The 19894-nt window shown below is 36.6% G+C and overlaps 1 protein-coding gene across 1 annotated transcript in view; it reads right to left on the bottom strand.

Annotated features, from left to right (window-relative positions):
- Positions 1 to 19422, bottom strand: part of ROS1 (ROS proto-oncogene 1, receptor tyrosine kinase) — a gene marked incomplete at both ends in the record, with an annotated part of 70680 nt that extends 51258 nt beyond the window's left edge. Inside the window, 15 exons of the mRNA XM_079550711.1 lie at positions 156 to 266; positions 1095 to 1307; positions 2269 to 2780; positions 3319 to 3416; positions 4514 to 4698; positions 5683 to 5805; positions 7791 to 7867; positions 8585 to 8786; positions 10382 to 10520; positions 11787 to 11935; positions 12615 to 12675; positions 15744 to 15770; positions 16372 to 16431; positions 17551 to 17604; positions 19309 to 19422. Coding sequence (XP_079406837.1) covers positions 156 to 266; positions 1095 to 1307; positions 2269 to 2780; positions 3319 to 3416; positions 4514 to 4698; positions 5683 to 5805; positions 7791 to 7867; positions 8585 to 8786; positions 10382 to 10520; positions 11787 to 11935; positions 12615 to 12675; positions 15744 to 15770; positions 16372 to 16431; positions 17551 to 17604; positions 19309 to 19422 — 2125 coding nt within the window. The remainder of the gene's footprint in view (positions 1 to 155; positions 267 to 1094; positions 1308 to 2268; positions 2781 to 3318; positions 3417 to 4513; positions 4699 to 5682; positions 5806 to 7790; positions 7868 to 8584; positions 8787 to 10381; positions 10521 to 11786; positions 11936 to 12614; positions 12676 to 15743; positions 15771 to 16371; positions 16432 to 17550; positions 17605 to 19308) is intronic.
- Between the last annotated feature and the right edge of the window lie 472 nt (positions 19423 to 19894).

Raw genomic sequence — 19894 nt, 5'->3', positions numbered from 1 at the left:
TGTACTCAACGGCTTGGCTCCAGTGAAGCTGTTTCACTGCACATTCAAGTCTGCACTGCTGCAATGAAAACTCTTTTCTTTCAGTTCCGTTGATGAAATTTATGAAGACCTTATAACAGTGGTGTGTAGCAGCACCCAGTTTGGATAGTATTTACCTGAAATATTTCTAATATCAGGATGGAGGAATTCTCCTGGCCCGTAGCTATCTAGCCGCTGCTTCCAGAGCCCTTCTGCCCCTACTGCCAATATGTATGGTTCTTCTTCAGCTTTTAAAGAAAGAAAACTGAGGTTGTTCACACTGATAAACAATTGTTACAAAAGCAAACAGTTAAAACTGTCTTGCCCTATGGAATAATGGACAAAGGCGGCAGGCATGAAAATACAATAATTTGAGGAGGTTCGAAATTCAGGGCACTTTCAGACCCAGAACAGCAAGATATTCTGAAACCCTATTAGATACCTAAACACTACTGCAAGTTTGGATGCTTCTGACTGAAATCAAGCAATAATCATCCTAGATCTCAAGTGCCAGCCCATTCCCTTCAGTTGAAATGTTTTCCACTCAGACACAAGTTTTTGGTTATGAACTAGGTTTCAAAATACTTTCCAGAAATATACTAATCTCAGACATTATACACACACCCATATCCCTCTGCACTAAACCCAAGAGTTTTCAGCTTTCAGTGAGCCTACACTTTCCCATAAACTGTCACTACTCCTCAAAAACTGCTCAAACTACTTTATTAAGGAAAGTGCTTTACAGAGGACAGAGCAGCCCTCATATAACTGTTTTTGCTTTTCCCTCCATGTATCAAGAAGCATGTTCAACAGTATATTTGCATTAGTAAATACATACTTATGTATAAATAAATATTAATGATAAATACATAGTATGTAATCCTGTTGCAGTCTGAGAATCTTGCTACTTTAACTAAATGTGAATGTAATTATCCTATAATTTTTAATATCTTCAAGATAGACCTTCTTGTGCCCCTCATTTTTCAGTCTTTGCTCAAAGCAAGGGGCTTCATCAGGTGAAAAGATGTACGCATAGCTCATTCTTCATTCCTTCTGAGTAACAATGAAATTCTCACCTTCTTCAAATGTCATGCCTCTAAATGGCTCTGACCATGGTCCTTCACCAGCAGGAGACACAGCTCTGACTGACATCTCATACTCCGTGAAGCTGACCAGATCCTTCACGGTAAACCTGGTGTCAGTAATGTTTGAGACGACCCATTCTTCCTCAGAAGGACTTTGAGATGACACTTTCACATCATAGGTCCAGTTCTGCCAAGCAGACCAACCTGTGAGATGCAAACAGTTTTGTTCATATTTACATCAGAGAGAAGATATGCATTCTCTGAGAAAACTGTACATTGGAGACTCATTTTAAAAATGCTAGTGTCAGAGGAATTAGAAAACAAATAAATTGAAAATTTATATTTTCCACTCTATGACAAAAAGTAGTGGCTCAATTCCCCATGAAGGATGAAATTGGAAGAACCAGAATTTTTCCAAAAATGTAATTTTCTGGTGTTAACCAGGAACCAGGACAGCTGATCCACAGTGGTCAAAGGAATATTCCATAATACATTACATCACACAAAAAAAAACCCTGAAAAAAGGGTGGCAGTTTCTGCTTGGTAGACTGGGCATTTGTCAGTGAGTAGCGAGCAATTGCATTGTGCATCACTTGTTTTGTGTGCGTATATATATATGTATTATTGTTACTATTTTTTTTAATCTTTTTTTTTCTGTCTTACTAAATAGTTTTTTATCTCAACCCACAAGTTCTACTTTGTTGTTTATTTCCCAGTTCTCTCTTCCATCCCACTGGGAGTGGGAGAGTGAGACAACAGCTGTGCAGTGCTGAGCTGCCTGCCCGATTAAACCATAGCACTGTTTAAATACACATGAACAGAAGATACAGACCATAGCACTGATTAAAGCCAATGCATCACTGGCATGCGTTTCCTGTGTGATATCAACTAACATTACTGTCACTGCATATCATACTTAATATAGAACATTGCTTAAAATCCCTTGCAAGTGAAAGGACAATTATTCACCGATATAACGTTTTATTAATTTATGCAGATAATACAGTTATTTTATTGACAAATGTTGAGTTAAATTCTTCATATTGAGGTAAACTGACACTTCCTGGCTTTTGAAATCACTAAAGCCCAACATCAAGAACAGGAAAACCAGTTTTCCTCTGGAAAGAAAAGGATTACACTTCCAGGAAATAACAGCTGAACTCACTGGTTCCAATAGGGTGTTCAGGTGGACTCCAGCTGACCACTGCTTGATGTAATCCAAAAAGCACTGTGACAAGCCGAGGAAGAGTTGGTAAAGGAAAAGGCTGTGTTGATGCTGCATAGAAAAGCAAATTGCCGAAGCCAAAATACTCTGGATATTCCAAACTGCAATCTACAACATACTCATTGAAGCTAGAACTTTCCACTTGCGAGATCTCCTCATGGAAGACTGCCCGGCCATCTGTGACAGTAAATATGTTATCTTCGTAAACAAAGCTCTCCATGTCATCAAGTGGCACGTGTGAGCGCAGAGTGTGAAATTCTGAACCATCAAGAAAACCTGACACAAAGGCCTGTTCTGTTTTGTTGAAGAAAATAAGTCTCTTAGACTGGAAGTTGATCATGAAGTCTCTCAAAGCGTGGGATCTCACAACTAGTGAAGCTGCTGAGGCAGTTTCAAGAAAGAGTGGAAGGTTTGCTCTGTATATGCCATCTTCCAGAAGACAGAAAATATACCTGGCCATGGAGCAAAACAGACCCAAATAACTACAGTGCAAGAGCTTTGAGATGAGCCACAGATACATTCACAGCTCAGAGATGTGTGTCTCTTCACACAGACAAGGGCAAAATACTTTTGGTGCTATATACATACATATATGCATTCTGAGAGAATTAAGCACATTATTTTTTACTTTCTGGGAATCTGGCTGGCAGAATACTAGAGAATATTCTTTCTTAATACCTCAAGTATTAATTATGAACATTTAAGACACAAAGAGCTTTGTATTTGTAAATGCATCAAACTTTAAAAATCAATTTTCTACATGGGACTCACCTAATCTCCTTTAATAACCCAGTGAAGAAAATGCAGAAACAATATTGCATAGTATTGCTCTTGTTCCAAAAGTTTTCCAGTTTGCTATTTATTGCAATTGCACTTTTGTTTAGGTAATGGAAGAGTTCGAAACAGGAACCAGATGACTAATGAACTGAAGAAAAGTAGAGGAGTTTTAGAGTACTGTTGACACCAAAGGTCTCAAAGGAGGACACTTACCCATTATAGGGATCAGCTACAATCTTCCTAGGAGATGTCACATAAAGAGGAGTGACGTCTTCAGCTGTTGTGCAGTTCTCTAACTGACAAACGTGTATCTGGGGAATGAAAAGAGAAATTGGAGATGTGTAGGGCATTTGCTAATTGAGATTCTTTCAGGTGAACCCAACAACAAAACACCACAAGCCTAGGTCCTTCTGAGCTTCTGTATTGTCACCCACCAACTCACTGCTCAGTGTAACAAGCACAAAAGCACCCATGACAGCTTACCCTGAAAGCTGTCTCTCAGTCATCTTCCCAGAGGGAAAAGACTGAATCTGGAGTACTTGAAAAACTATGCTTTGAAAATGTTCTATTAGAGAAGGGAAAACAGGGAAGAAAGTGTTCTTCCAGTCCTAGGAATAGGACTTCTGTAACAGGGATTTCTCTAAGCTGCAGCAACTTCAGAAAGTTCTGCTTTCAGTCTGTTTGTCTGCAGCTGCATTTGTAATGTCTCACTATTGCTCTTCCAGCTTCCCTCTCCATGAGCAGCAAGTGAAAAATTAGACAAAAAAACAAACAAACAAATAAATAAAACACCCCACTGATCATTTAGAGCAGCTTTCTTTAACTTTAGAGAAACCCAAAGGTACATGTAAAGTATGGCCATTATGTAAATGATGCTTTACAAAGGGAATCAGGTGCAGGGCTGCCATCTATGCTTATGCTTCAGATTGAAGCAGTTGTACCCTCAGCTGTCATCAGTAGTATGAAATACTTTCTCTCTTGAAACTTCTTTTGCTATCTGTGAAAAGTATTATAATCTCTGAGCAGTTATCACATGTCACCTTCCTGAGGAAGAGTGTGAACTGAACAAGGTAGATGGAGAAACAAGTTACAGGAACAAAGTCATTCATTTCGGGCACAGGATGGGTATGAAGTAGGTCTTAAAAATAAAGCAGTTGAAAGGAAGGCTTTTTCTGCCCCGATGAGAAAAATTAGACAAGGTGTTCTCTGTAGCTTGCTTGCTTTAAATATGACCTGATTCCTCTTTTTCTTGATTTTTTAAAATGTGGAATGTGTGGGTTGAAGTTTAGAATCTATTTCTGTAATTATATTTTGTGCATGATACTTATAAATCAGATTTTCTCATTTAAGATAAATTGTAGGATTTATTTCAATGAAATAAGAAAATAACAATGCCCCGGAGCATTACCTTTTCATTCATGACAAAGTATATTCTCTGGTAAAGCCAATCTACTGAGATTGATGTAATGTTGCCCCAGCCAGTATAAAAGAGTGTTAGGTCAGATATATCAGACATATCCAAAACTCCTTTCACCCAGATGGAATTCCCCTCAGAAAAATAGACAACTTGCTGATAAACATTCACAGAAATTCCTAGAAGTAAAAAGACACACATACACAAGTAATATAAGAAATATGCCTCAATTTTTTGGTTATTTTTTCTTATCTGTATTTAAAACATAAGTACTTTTCAATCTGCAGCCCAGCAGTTGGAGAAAAGTTAGCTTTTTCTCTCCTCCACTCCTAGCCTTTGTTCAGACAAGGAAACTTTCTCCTTTGGTTTCTAAGTCACATTATTGTGAGAAAATGCCCTTCAGAAAGGTAATTCAGAATACACAAAATGCAAACCGACTGCCTCCTCTATAAGGCAAAGAGATGCAGTTTGTATCTGCTCACAAAGCTCCATACACTCTAATGTAAGTTAGACGTTATCTGTCCCAGCTCGGTTCTATCAAAGAGTATTTAGTCTGGGGCAACATTCATGCTTTGGCGTCTTTGCGACTCTGTGAACTGCAGAAAATTAACTCAAATTTCCTCACTGTCTCCAAGGACCACAGGCACACCAATGTAGATAAGTGACATTAAAGTGACAAGTAATTTGAGATAACATGGTAGTCTGGTGAATTAGGCTACTTAAATGCCTTGTTACAGAGCTCTGTATCCCAGGATTATTGATGCTCTAGGTTTAGCCAGTATCCTTTGCCAATTTATATTAATTCTTTAGTTTGAACCACTTTAGTTCCTCATATTCTTGTTGAGAAAACACAGCCATTAATCACTGGAAAACACCTGCTTTGGTTTCATCTTCCTTCAATTTGTATACCTACTGTAAAAGTCCAGCTCTGAACTAGTTGCCTAGATTCAATGGAGAGGTAGCACTGGGGAAAACAATTTATCTCATCCTAAAGTGTGTCACTTTAAATAGATCGAACCACATCTTGAAAGTTCCTATTTCTCACCATTGACTACAAAGGAAAGATAATACTCTCTCAGACTGGGTTAGGTTCATTCTGCCCTTGGTGAACACAGGTATAAGTTACACTTGAGAGAGAAAGAGAGATCCTGATGATATTTTACCTGTAATGTTGTGGTGTATTATACCATTTTGCAAACAGTGGGATGCTTCAAGGAAATGTTCCATGTATCTTTTCCTTAAAGACTGGTTTCTGGATAGGAAGAGCCATTTTGCTTTTTCCTTAACTAACAAAGGAGAAATTTGGAATTGAGACAAAAAACTACAGCACGGAGTAATTGTTAACTCAGACACATTATTAACACACACGCATATGTACATGCATGTGCACATACATATATATACACACATATATATTCTTATGCTAGCAATGACTGACTCAAACTTTGAGTGTTGAAAGGGAATGGAGTTATTCATCATTACACCAACACTTTCTGACTGCTTGTGAAGGGTGCGAGTGCATCACCTGCACTTCACAATATTGGTTTCTATAGCAGTTGTATTCTTAGTGAAAGAACTCTGGGCAAAGGAAGTGAAGGTACGAAGATATTCACAATGCCCTGAAATCCAATGGAAATGGGATAATTATATCAACACCACCACCAGACTTATTTGAAAACTATATATTATCACCTCACATACCTGGGAAAGAGCAAAGCAAATATGTTTATTTCATGCAATTTGTTAGGCTCACCAGTGAAAATAATAATTTTCACAAGTAAAGAATGATAATGGATTGTCTTCTTGATGAAATTCTTAATTCTTAATTCTTCTTAATGAAATTGTCTTCTTCAAAGGAGATTACACACATAAATATATGATACGTATACAATATATCACATATATTATTTTGTGTATATATATATACATATATATACAGGTAAAGAAAGAGAGTTTTGGTCACTTAAACTGACTTCTTGCTTATACAGGCCAAAGTATCTTACTTTGGAGATAAAAATCTCTGCAGCAAATTTGTACTTTCTGTCTGGGCTATGTATAGCTCTGGAAAAGACAGATAATCTTGCTTCTAAATCTCAGGTCCCTGAAAGTTAAACACATCCCCTGCTAAACTGATTTATAAGCTAGTTGCATTCATTTTAAGAAGTAATGCATAATTTCAAACCTGGATTTGGTTAATTTCAGTTTCCCAACAAAGCTTTCCTTATCTTTTTACTTCTAGTTTCAAAAAAATTTCTGCTGTCAGATACCACTTCCTCATATGGTTAACGTGACACTGTGATCAAATACTATCTTAATCCATTCCTGGATAACCCAAACAGATGGAGTTGTATGCATGTCTCACATGATGCAGATGCTATGAATCATTTTGGTGATCGTCTCACTAGCAGAGTAGAATAGTTCAGTTGAAAGGGACCTACAAAGACCATCAGCTTCAACTGCCTGATCCTTTCAGGGCTAACTTGAAGCTGAAGTCTGTTATCAAAGGCACTGTCCAAATGCATTCTGAACAATAACAGATGCGATGCTTGCTAGAGTTTGGTTAAGGATTTCCAAGTATTTGACAACTGGATTTCTTCAGAAAGTGTAGAGTCTTACGTTGTTGTTGGGTTTTGGGGTTTTTTTTTGTTTGTTTTTTTTTCTGAAGATGCATTTTCATAGCACTGAATTTGTTTTTACTTGTGGTTTGTCTGAACACAAACTTTCCTCTGACAACCACTTTTTTTTTCTTAGATTGATACCTACAGAGTATCATTACTTTTATTACTAATAAGTGAATATAGCAAAAAAAAATACCGCAATACAGCAATAAAAGTAACAAAAATATGTGCTTTGACATTTTTTTGCATGAGTTAACTGTGAACATTTTGATAAGAGTATAATACGATATATTAAATGTTATTAAAATAAATGTTTTTTGCCGAGCACTGAGATTTAATATGGAAAATGAAAATGTATCTTCTCTGCCACTGCCTCAGCCCACTTAAGTATTTTTCATCTGTAATATAATTCAAGTTGAATTTGTATGGCCCTACCATCATCTCAGGTTATTACTGGGCTGTGTATACAGTAATGCCTACAGCCAAAGAACAGGGCTGTCTCTGATGTACTGTTGCTTCCTCTGTGTACAACTCCTTGTCATGCATTGTTTACAGTCTAAGTATCCTTCTTTTCTACTGGGGACACAACAACCCAGGAAATGTGATTTTATCCCCAGGAGCAGATGGTGATGAGGACTCTGCTACACCTGTACCTTTGGATTCCGGTGTTGTGATGTTGGCTTCTGCAGGGGGTCCAGCTCCAGCCTCATTAACAGCTACAATACTGAACCTTTGGTGAATCAAAGAGACAGGTTTTGGTTTGGGGTTTTCTTTTGAGAGATTGCTTGAGAAATGTTTTCTCAAGCAGAGTAGCTGTAACAGAAGTGTTTCCCTTTTGGAAAAGATCCACTTACATAAAACACTCTTGGAAATCTATAAGAAAAATATAACCAATCAGAATCTGATTTCCCCAGATTTGAAAGGTGGAGCAGCAATAGGATTTTCTAAGTATAAATTTCAAATGGGGTATTAGGCTCAGAAGAGTAACTCAATTTCATTTCTAAGGAAGGCCTGTATTTACCAGTGCAAGAAGAATACAGGCTCTCATAATTAATAAAAATGGAGGAAACTTTCCAGATGTTTAAAGAAATAGAGCTGTTCTACCATTTCCTGAATACACTGAATACATGCTATGCAGATGAAAACAAACAAACAAACAAACAAACAAACAAAAAAAGGCAACAAAATAAACAACTAAGAAAATGCAGCCTATTGCCCTATATCAAACTGCTTTTCCTTCCTCCTCACCTGTCTTCCATATAACTATAAGAAAGATAAGTAGCCTATCCATCTGGAATGAGTCCATTGTCTGAAGGAAAACACCTGTACTTTTGACAAGAGAGTAAGTAAAGAGCACTACTGTCCAGATATGGATTTAGACACACCCCGTTACACCTGAGAAAGATGTAGCGCTCTTGGCTATGCTGATTATCTTTTCTATTTGTACCTGTAAGTGCTGTTTGGGAAGGTAGAGTAGAACTGGAAGCTGTGCCCTCTTGAGGCTCTCAACAGTTCGTGATTCTCACTGGTCAGGGCCAAGTTGTAGCCAACAATCAATCCATTGGGAAAAAGTGGTGCAGACCAACTAACTTCAACAGTGTTTGGACTTGAACTTTGAATATCTTTAATGATGGGAGCTGTAGTGGGAACTGTAAAAGACAGAAATAATTCATTCTGGGATGGCATTTAAGACATCATTTTTTTTTTTCATTTTTCACATAGTTTTTTAGATTTTATATCTGTTAGTACTATCTTAGTCATATTTATTAGTATAAATTAATTAACACATAACACATATACTGGTGAGAAATCAGATATTAGGACCAGGACTAAAGGATCATGAATAAAAGCTGGCCTCACTCCACACTGCTGAAGACAAGTAATTTCTTATTTATGTGTATAACCTTTCATCTCTTCTATCCCATATCTCAAATCCATGTGACAGTGGACAGAAAAGCAACAGTGTGCCCTGTGAGATGTTGTCCTCTGAATTGTGCCCCTTCAGTGTTGTATCCATATCACATTTTCACTGAAGGTCATTTGATATCTATACAGTTCTCTTGTTGAAGAAAGACAAAAAGGAAGCAGACCAAGCCTTACAAGGTGACTTTTAACATCTTGCACAGCTGTGATCTCCATCACAGTATACTTCGGAATCTGCTGAAAGCTAAATCTCAGTTTTCATAGACCTTTCCCTGTCCTCTCTTCTCTGTTTAGATGGATTTTTCACAATCCATAAAATAAAAATCTTGAAGTTATACTTCCTTCTACTTTATATATTGAGAGTTTGTTGGTTTTATTTTTCTAAACAAGAGATGCAAGGTGAAAGTGAAGGAAAAAAACGTATGTCACACAGGGACATGAACAGGTACTTTAAAGTATTGTTTCAGCATTAAGCTCAGTGAAGCTGGAAAACAAAGTAATTTGATATCATGAAAACATTTTTTTGTGTGAGATTATATGCACTATACCATGGGATGCAAACTAAAAGTCTATGGCACCTTCCCTGATGCTATATTCAAGGGTATATATAGCTTTCAGTATGAAAATCATATATCACAAAAGGAAAGGATTTATACAAGGTATTTATACAAGGTTCCTGATAGATAAAGATTTTTTAGTTCCATGAAACACTGATAATGTACCATGACATCACATATTGTCTATAAGACAATAATGTACCAGGAAGTTATATTCAAATATTACAATATTATCTGCTTTCTCATATGAGTGATGTCTTAACTAAGGAACAATTAAAACGTAATTTTTATCTCAAAGTAGTGGAGTGCAGGGAGATATATTCCATACATAGTGTCTGTAGATATACAGACTTTTTACAAACAAGAATATGAACTGTAATGTTGTAATAAACATTTCAGCAAAAGTTTCTTTTTTTGAAAAAATAATGTCTGGGAAAATGCATATATTTCATTCAGAAAGTTCTCATGCATAAAATTATCCAGTGTGTCCTTACAATTGTGACTCTTTATCTTTCTGTGCACATTTTTAATACTGAAAGCAGGAAACAGCCCTGAATCTTGTAGCTCAAACAAAAAGATTCTGTAGCATTTTTGTCCAGTCTTCTGCAGTTACCTAGCATAAAACATGCATACAATACTTGAGGTTAAACAACTTTTTTTTTTTCTTTTTTTTTCTTCTTTTTTTTCCTGTGAAAGAAGCAAGAAACAAGGAAACCTAAGTGTTTATAATGCAGTCCTGAAAGACTGATAGTACAATACATTACCTCCAGAAGCATGGGTTCGGTAACTGGGACTTGATGGAGAATGGAGCTGCAGCTGAGAGGTTATGATCCAAACTACCCGAAACTCATACTCTGTGAAGGCTTGAAGGTCCTTGACTGTATATGAAGTTTCAGATACTACCTACATCAATGCATAAACACACAATTTTCATTCTTCCTCCATCTTAAGTTATTACATAGGTTGCTATCTGCTCAAAACATATTTCAGGATATTCATTGGACTGCAATATCCAAAAGTTTAAATGAGAACAAACTGCGGAAGCTATCTGTGGCATAAAATTTGGTCTTTCTTCCTTTCAAAATTGTTTACCTCCTTTTTTATTCAGAACATACAACCGAATCTAAACAATGAACGAATGTGGAAAAGGATGGATGCAATAGTAAAATTAAGAATAAAGTTTAAAAACTAAAATAGTAAGACATTATAGGCACTAAATTCTAAAATTTTGATATAATATGCGCTATAGATTTAAGATCCACTGTCTCCTAGATACCCTAAAATATTTATGGTCTGACGTTATTGCTCCCTGTTATTCAACCTATTATTAATTCTAAAGGGCTTCCTGCTTAACAGATGGTCATCATGCCTTCTCGTACTAACTTGCCGTGCTCTGTAAATTGTTTCAAGAGAGATGATGGCAAGATAACAAGTATGCAGTTGACGCAAAATAACGTAATACAAACATTGCCACATTGAATCAGAAAGCTCTCAATTATATTTTCTCCAGAATAATCTCTTGATATTTTTAAAGCTGCATCAGATTTATTTATTGGCTATATCAGTATTTAGTAGAACTACTTATTTTTTCTACAGTTTTTTTTTTCTATAGTTATTATTCCAAACATTTTTTTGAATTCTAGTGGTTTTAACATTCAGTAATTTAACGTCCACATGTGCAGATGAACATCCTAATCATACATGCAGTGATGAAATACCTTCATGTGCTTGTTTTGAACTTGCTGCCTGCAATTTTCCATCAAGATTCCTCTGTTGGAGGAAAAGGAATCATTGTTCATTTCTCAGCTTCTCACACTACTCATGATTCGGAAAACTTTTTTTATGTGCCTAATGTATTATCAAATGTTTATTCAAAAATAAAGCGAAGAACAAATTATATACATAACCTGTGCCCTACAAGCACACTAAGCATCCTTACATGCTTTACTGGTCTTAGAAAATTGCTAGAAAACAATAAAGCAATCATCTAATTCACCTGTAAATTACAGCCACATCTGTTCCAAAATCTGGCTATTACTTTCTTTCCTCACATGTTTTTTAGCTTGATTACACTCTATTAATAAATGACCTTTTTTTATCCCGGAGAAGTAGGTCTGGATTATAAATCCAAAGAAACCTTGCAAAGTAAAAGGAATTGCCTTTCTTTACCTCTGTGTATCTCCAATCTCCAGGGAGCTGATGGAACTTCCACTGGATAATGTATTTAACCTCAGAGATATTAGCTGGCTTCCAACCCAGTGTCATATGGTGGCTTCCAATGGTAGATGCAAATGGTGCTCCAGGCTTGTTCAAATAGTCTGGGGGGAAAATACAACCTAAAAGTGAGAAAAATCCCTTCATGGCAATCTCTGGGCATATTATTTCAAACACCTGACAGCAGTGAAGCACAGAAAATAATTTATTTTAAATATTGATGAATAAATCACAAGACATTTTAAACATAGTTTGATAAGTAAGCCTGAACTGGGCCAAGCTGACTGAAAGCCAAGGTAGATACAATTCTGCACTAGGTATACGCATTTGTAGTTACAGGTACCTGGTAAATATCTGCTGATCAGAAACGTAAAGAAGATATGGGAGACTTTGGCAGAGAGCATTTTCAGGAGGTCTGTTTCAACAGTGCTTACCCTAACTAGAGTATTAGCCTAACTGTAGCCATGTAAATCACAGGAGCATTTGGCAATGATTTCAACATAGAAGTCAAGTTAAGGACGAGCACTCTACAAAGAATCATCTTACATAGCTGAGATTGGATTCAAAAAGTCTCAGGTACATGAAAGGAAGGGGAAAAAAGGTGTTATTTCATTTTTATAAGAAAAATAGAAGAAAATGGTTGCTTTCTGATGAAACAAAAACATGGGATATCTCTATTTATTTTTTTTTTCCCAAAGAAATTCAGACTGTGAAACAAAGCAGTAATCGGAAAACTGCATTTATCAGAATGTGAATCAAACACAGGACTACACTCAGTCTTACTCTGTGCTTCAACACCATATGCATCCTCTGCACGACTACAGCCAAACTTGCAGGAAACTGTCTGTGTGGGAATACAGAACTTACTGGTTAGTTTTGTGGAAATGCATACATCTCAAATACATAGAAATCCTGTGGGCATTTTGAACACATAAAAATCTTGTGGAAATAATTACGTGGTTTAAAAAAAAAAATAAAGTATCAGAACCACAATCTCATTCCAAAGAGTTTTCTGAGAGCCATTCCGTCAATTTCACTGAGCACTGAATTGGGGCTTTCATCCTTACACACTGTCTCTTTGTGGAAAGCACAAATATGGAGCTGTTTTAAAGCTGGAAACAGAATGCAGTGAAGTTAGGAAATAAGGTTTTTTAACTTGTTAGTAATATATTTTACATTTTGTATTTCACTCTTTCCTGCTTCTTTTATTTTTCATCAGTGAAGCACTTTCATACAAGGAATTTTCAAAATGGTTAAAATCAATAATTTGTCAGAGCAGCCCTGGCTAATTCACACTTCCTTGATAGTATTTATGTCCTGGTTTTGGCTGGAATCAAGTTAGTTTTCTTCTTTGTATCTGCTATGGTGCTGTGTTTTGGATTTGGTATGGAAATAATGTTAACACATGATGTTTTAGCTGTTTCTGAGCACTGTTTACACTAAGCTTCTGGTAGTGCCCTGCCAGTGGGGAGCTGGGGGTGCACAATATGCTGGGAGGGAACAGAACCAGGACATCACATGGCATCATGCAGAACTACAAAACTGGGAGAACTGGCTGTGGAGGCAGTCCAGTTCTCAGGGTTCTTTTATCATCGTTATTAATACTATTTTCCCTCCTTGTTTTGTCCTATTAAACTATCTGTATCTCAGGTTTTATCCTTTTTCCAGTTCTCTCCCACACCCCACTGAGGATGTGTGTGAGCATACAGCTGCATGGTGCTGAGCTGTATGACGAATTTAACCACAACCAGTTACTACTCCTCCTGCAGTCATGTCCACAAACTATAATCATGGCATTACTCTGGAACAGTGAGTTCATCACACTCAGATCTTAAAAATAAAACTCCTAAGAGGTTTCAATTTAGGTAAGGAATCCAGTTGTGGCATTATCAAGCTTTATAAGTAGAGAGCTTAAGAAGAGATAGAAACATTTTCCAGATGCATCTCAACAGATTAAAAATGATTTATAAGGCAGAGCCTCTGGAAAATTCAGGACTTTTGAGAAGTGATGAGTTCCATTTTTCTAGACTGGCATTGTATTTGGATTCATTTGATTCTGCGACCTTATATAGCCTGTAAATCTTGAAGTTTGTTTCATATAGCAGCCATTTTTCAAGTCATAATTGACCTTTAGATTATTCAGAGGCAATTTCTATGATTCCAGTATATCCACTTCTGGCACCTTACAGGCACTGATAAGGCATGTTATTATAGACAACTCACAATTGCAGCTGCAATGGATATAAAAGCTTGTTCAGTAGTGTATCCCTACATACTATCTCACATCTAGGCAGTACGTGCCATATGCAAGCATTTAAAAAGTATTCCCAAAGTTTTCATGTTCAGAAAACAAAAAATATTTCCAAGTGAATTATCTTGATTAATAGCAGGCAAATTTATGGATCATAGCAGACTTCAGTTATCAGCTGTAAGTTGCAACTTTACAACCAAGTAAAGTTTTTACAGGGGATTGTGCCATCAGTTTTACAAGTTGATTCATAGTGCTTTCAACTTCACATATCACAGAAATTTTCAACCATTCGTATTTTGTACTGTCTTCCTTTCTTCTTCTGATCTTTGTCAGCACCATAAATCCAATTTTTGCTTGATGTAAGAGGATTACTGAAGCTCCAGCTCTTAGAAATTTTGAGGGAAATTTGCCATCTGCTCTGTCTGAAAACAAGAATTTATTCTCTACCTATGGCAACTGCCCTTTCTTTGCATATTACCACTGAATTCAGTGCCATTGCTCTGTTCCTAGGTGAGAGCTAATATTCAACAGGAGTAATACTGCAATTAGTAATGCCAATTGGACTTCAGTCTTGGGTGTGATCACTTAACAGAGCTGAGTCTATGCCAAAGGAGAAGTCCCACTTTTATCCCTCCTCCTTTCTTACAGACTGCAGTGGTCTGATCCCCTGTGTGCAGTACATGGTGCTCGCCTCACTACATGAGGAGTCAAATCAGCCAGATGATCCAGCAGAAAGATAATCCTGAAAAGCCTTTGCAGTTTGTGAATTTAACTGGCATATTGTGTGGCCAAACAAGCAAAAGCATACAAATAAACAAATCAAAAACAACCCATGTTGATGCGGACTTTCTACAGAAGTAATTTGGTTACTCATTGAACAGTTCTTACTCTCCAAAACCACCTTATTTGTAAACCACTTGACGTATTTTTTTGCAGTTTCACAGATTAAAAAAGCACATTACTACCCTCCAAAAAATCTGTCCTTCCAATTACATTTCCAGCCCTTCAGCAGGTTTATTCTCCAGCTCCTTTGCTGCGTGCTTGCCTCCATCTGGATACAGCAACTCATAGAATCATAGAATCTGAATCATGGAATCATAGAATCTGGCCTCAACAGTCCCAACTGCACTCCTGCCATCATCAGTGTCACATTCCACGCTCTCAAGGACACATTCTTGAATTACACTTTATCTAATTCATGTCCTCTATCCAGTCAGGAAAGTATTTTGCCCATTCTTTTTTGTTTAGCCTCTCCTTCTCTCCAAGCTGGTATAATTCAGACTTTAGTGAGCATTCTTACAGGTTCATCCTTGATAATATCAATGAAAAACTGAATAGAACAGAACTGCTGGGAGAGCCTAGAAAATAGCTTAAGTAGGTCTGCATTGTGTCTCATACTGGTGGGATCAGACGGCTTTCTTTACAGCAATATTCCTCATTACAGAGCAGCCTTCAATGCAAAACCGTTCTTAGCAAATAATCTGGGAATAAGGATTCAAATACATAACTCATTGTTCAGCTTTAGAGAACATAGAACAATTAGAACTGGATTGATAGATATGTTTGTGTATTTACACTATATTTTTTAGAAATGTATGAACATTGGAGAAGCTGAAATTATGATTATTTTGTTTGTATCAATTTGATAACATTTAACTTACCTCACATTCTCTGGTGTATGTCTTGTTCTGACAAGAAACAAATAAGTGAAACAAGAAGCATAATAGTAAGTGAAATATAGCCTTAGCATAAATATAACCACAGAGTACTTTTAACAGCTACCAATTAATCAGAAATTTCTTACAGTGAAAGTACACCACAAAGTCTTTGTATTGATGAACAGTGAAAAAACAGGAAAAGACACATACTCACACAAAAACCACAGAGAAGACATGTTCTACTTTTACATCTACATTTAACAATGAGATAGGAGCAAAGTAAAATCCTTAAAAGCGCTAATTCTTCCTCAGTGCTTCAAAACCTGGGTAAGTGGTTGAGCTTGATGAATTATAAAGTGTTACAAATTTTTGAACAAACACAATTTAAACTTTTGATGTTACAGGTAATTCCTATGCCAAGAATTATTACTGATCCTATTGGGTCACTTTCAACTTGCAATATTCTGTGATTTGTTTCTGAACAGAGAAATTATAAATGCGCTGAAAAAATTATAGACTTTACATCTATTTTATAGAAATGCTGCTCTGATTAGGTTTTCTACATCTGCCATTATCTGTATTTGATAAGCAGAGACAAATGTTATAGAACCAACACTAAGGCAGTACTCACACATTTCAGAGGGCAATTGACTTGCACTGTTGCATTCCAAAACTGACATCCTTGTGTGCACTGCAAAGATAGATGGTGGCTTAAAAAGGACTTTGTAATCACACTTTTGAAGAGAAGGAAAACTCCAGTGCTAAAGAGTAAAATGGCTCAGAGCAACTTGTTCATGGGGAAGAAGTAACAGATAAGCATTATGCAACACAGCCAAGCACAGTGGACTGACACTCAGAAAAAGCCTCCTGCTCTGCAACAGGAAAGACATAGTCTTTAAAATGGTATGTTTTCAAAGATGTATTAAATAACATGTGATTTGAACTTGATGTTAGACTTGTCTTGTTTATTGTCTCCCATCCACCTCTTGATAGTTAGTTAATTTTTCTTTTTAAAGGGAAGATGGAAGGGAATGATTTTAGAAGCAGGAACCTCTGGCATCATGTACTACAAAGCCTGATGAAAAAAAAAATAGCAAGACCCGATAACAAAGAGCAAATAGTCAAGTCAACTGTGCTATATATTGTCATGACAACACAGCCTTTTATGGTCCCAGTATCATAAAAGATCCAGCCTTGCTAGATAGCAGCTGCTGAGAGGCTGCTTCTCACTAATCTCTGCAGAAAATATTGATGATGAATTTTCCATAGCTCGTCTAAGCATATATATGTAACTACCAACTTGACTTGCATCAGTAGGAGAATATTGTCTTACAAAAATGCTGCTACAGAAAGTTCATGTTAAGCTGAAGAGTCTCCTGATATCAGTACAAACCTTTGAAATCATACAGAACTCTAAATTTTTAACAATTGATTTAGGTTTTCTCCCATTAAACACCTGAGAAAGCAAAATGAGCAAAACTGGATTGTACAAAGCTAGCTGATTAAAAGTTTTTAATGATTTACATTTAGGGGATAACACTGGTTTTGCCCCCTTTTCTAAAGAATTACTGGTTATGAATCGGTGTGATAATGAATTTTGTAGACAAAATCTAGATGTACCTATCTAGATATCTAGAGTCAGGCTCTATAGATAGAGTTTTCTTTAAGCAAAAAGACTGATAGTTTCCTCTTTAATCTAAGTACACATCTTATATACATCTGGTCTTTGACAATATGGCCATTGTACTCATGTTATTCAAATAGCAGTAATGCAAACTGTCAGTAATTAATAAAGCAAACCATTACTCACTGCCACATTGATGTCACTAACATTGCAAAGGTTAGCAATTCCAAGTTCTCCTTCCTACAACAGGAAAAAATACATTTTTACAGAGTCAACATGTTCTCCCCCAATTATTTTATTAAATTAAAACATCGGTTTCTTGTAAAACATAATTTATTTGACTCGTGTTTAATCATATGAATAAAATGATTGCTGACACACAGGTAGCTTCCCACCTAAGACCAATTTCAGAGCACCACGAGACAGAAGATTTGGCAAAATCAAATAACGTTAATTTATTTACCACAGGTAGGAATTTGGCCCTCACCCCCTCATTCTGGTGCACTAACTAAGTCAATAACAAATGCTTCATAAGTAAATATGGAATAAATGACAAAGCCAAGTGTCTTTGACCTCTGGAGGGCAGAAAGACCTTCCTTGAAGCTAATTGCCTTTTATCTGGCCCCTTTTGATGGACATTATGCAGCCAAATGGTGACCAGCCTTTCTCTTTAACCAGAAGTGCTTCCCAGCCTATTTTTCCACATCACACCAAGTGTGTAAAACCAGTCACCTCTTGTGCAGTACAAATGATTTGAGGGTGTATCTAAGAGCCTTTGAAAAGCTGAATGCTAGTTCTCAAGTTTGATCCTGTGAGCAAGTAAGATCATTCTTAACAAAACAACCCTCAGGAAGAGATTTTCTGCATGCTGGGACACAGATAATGTGACAGTAAGTAGAACCCCAGACCCACGCAAAGCTGTCACGAAGTAAATGGGAACACAACAAGTAGACTAAAGAAGTAAAATAAGATTTACAGCTCTCAGATTCATCTGAATCCCTGACACAATACATTCATCGCACATGAATGTGATTTTTCTGTCTTTCAAAGCTGATAGGAAGAGCAACTCATTTCTTATTCTGAATTAATTTAAGCTTAAATCAAAGGATCCCCATTAAAGTTGCCACTGCATGCTAGGCTTCCATCAGGGAAAACAATTAACTCTTTCACTGGTGCTGGATTTAAGAAATAGTTCTAAAGGAACCGTCAGGAAAAAGTACAAAACAAAATGGAGCAGGTGATAACATTCTGCAGTAAGTTTACACAGCCAATTAGCCCAGAGGCACAAAATGTACTTTTTTACAGAGCAAAGGTACATGGTCTTCTAAACACATCAACGTTTCAAGCAAATAGAAACAAGTAGGTAACTCCTGAGAGCCTGAGGTAGAATTGTTGTTTGGATTTGTGAGCTTCTGCTTATCTTTGTTGTGCATCAGTAGAAGGAAAAATACTAAATTCCCCTTGATTTAAAGGAATACTAAGAAAGGATCTAGCCACTTGCTTTACTTCTTAAAGATGGACTATTATTTAAGAGATTCAAAAATGAAACTGAAACAAATTCAGGATAATTGTGGAAGCAACAGGGTTTTTACGGTTTCCCTAGGACTACATAAGAAAAATCACAGACTAGATGGATTAACCAGTAAGTAAAGAGAATAAACTGAATGGAAAGAGTTTCTCTCCTCCAAACTCCAGGGTCTCTGGAATTTTTAGTAATCTAGGGATCTGCTGAAACAAAAGCATATGAAAACTCATGCAATCCAGTTAATGGGATATTTTCTTTACCAGGTTTTACAAATTCAATTGTAAAGTACTAGTTCTCACACTCTGCTTTTACTCAAATATGGAATTAAAAAATTAAAACTTGATCTGTAACTGAAAATTCTTACAGTGCTAACAATCAGATGGGTTTCAAGAGATTAATTGCAGTTTTTCAGAACTTACCAGGTTACTTGTACATAGGTCTTGACAATTTTTTGAGAAAGAACAAGATGCAGCAGAAATCCAAATGAAGTAAAAAGTACCAAGTCTGTTCAGCAGCAGGCAAACGTTCCTCATAACTTGAGAAATTTCATCTGGCAGTCTGACTCCTTCCTTGACTTGGCCATACAAACTCCTTCAAGTCTGGGTGACAGAGACACGACTGTGAAATTGCTACTTTAAAATTTATTAAATATTTTTAATTCTTTGTTTACTATTCATTCCTTGTACGACCTTTCTGCTTCCCGGAGCAGTTGCCTTGAAATTGCACAACATCTATTTCACAGTTTCTTATTAAACCACTGAAACAAAAGGGGTGACCAATGAAAGTCAGCGTATCTCCTTACATAAATATCATTAACGTCAAGAGGAAACTAAGCACAATGCTTTCAGTCAGGTGCTGCAAACAACACGGAAATGGAAAGATGGAGAAAAGTGCCCTCATCTTAACTCCTAATACTGCTATGTATTTTCAAACGCCTACAACTAGGCATGTTTGTTCATGACTGTAAGTAATTTGGTAGAATACTATAGGTCATATCAGTCAGTA

This window comes from Tetrao urogallus (genome assembly GCF_951394365.1).
Source record: "Tetrao urogallus genome assembly, chromosome: 2".
NCBI lineage: Eukaryota > Metazoa > Chordata > Aves > Galliformes > Phasianidae > Tetrao > Tetrao urogallus.
The sequence above is the reverse complement of the archived record's forward strand: the minus strand, read 5'-3'. Positions and strand labels throughout refer to the sequence as shown.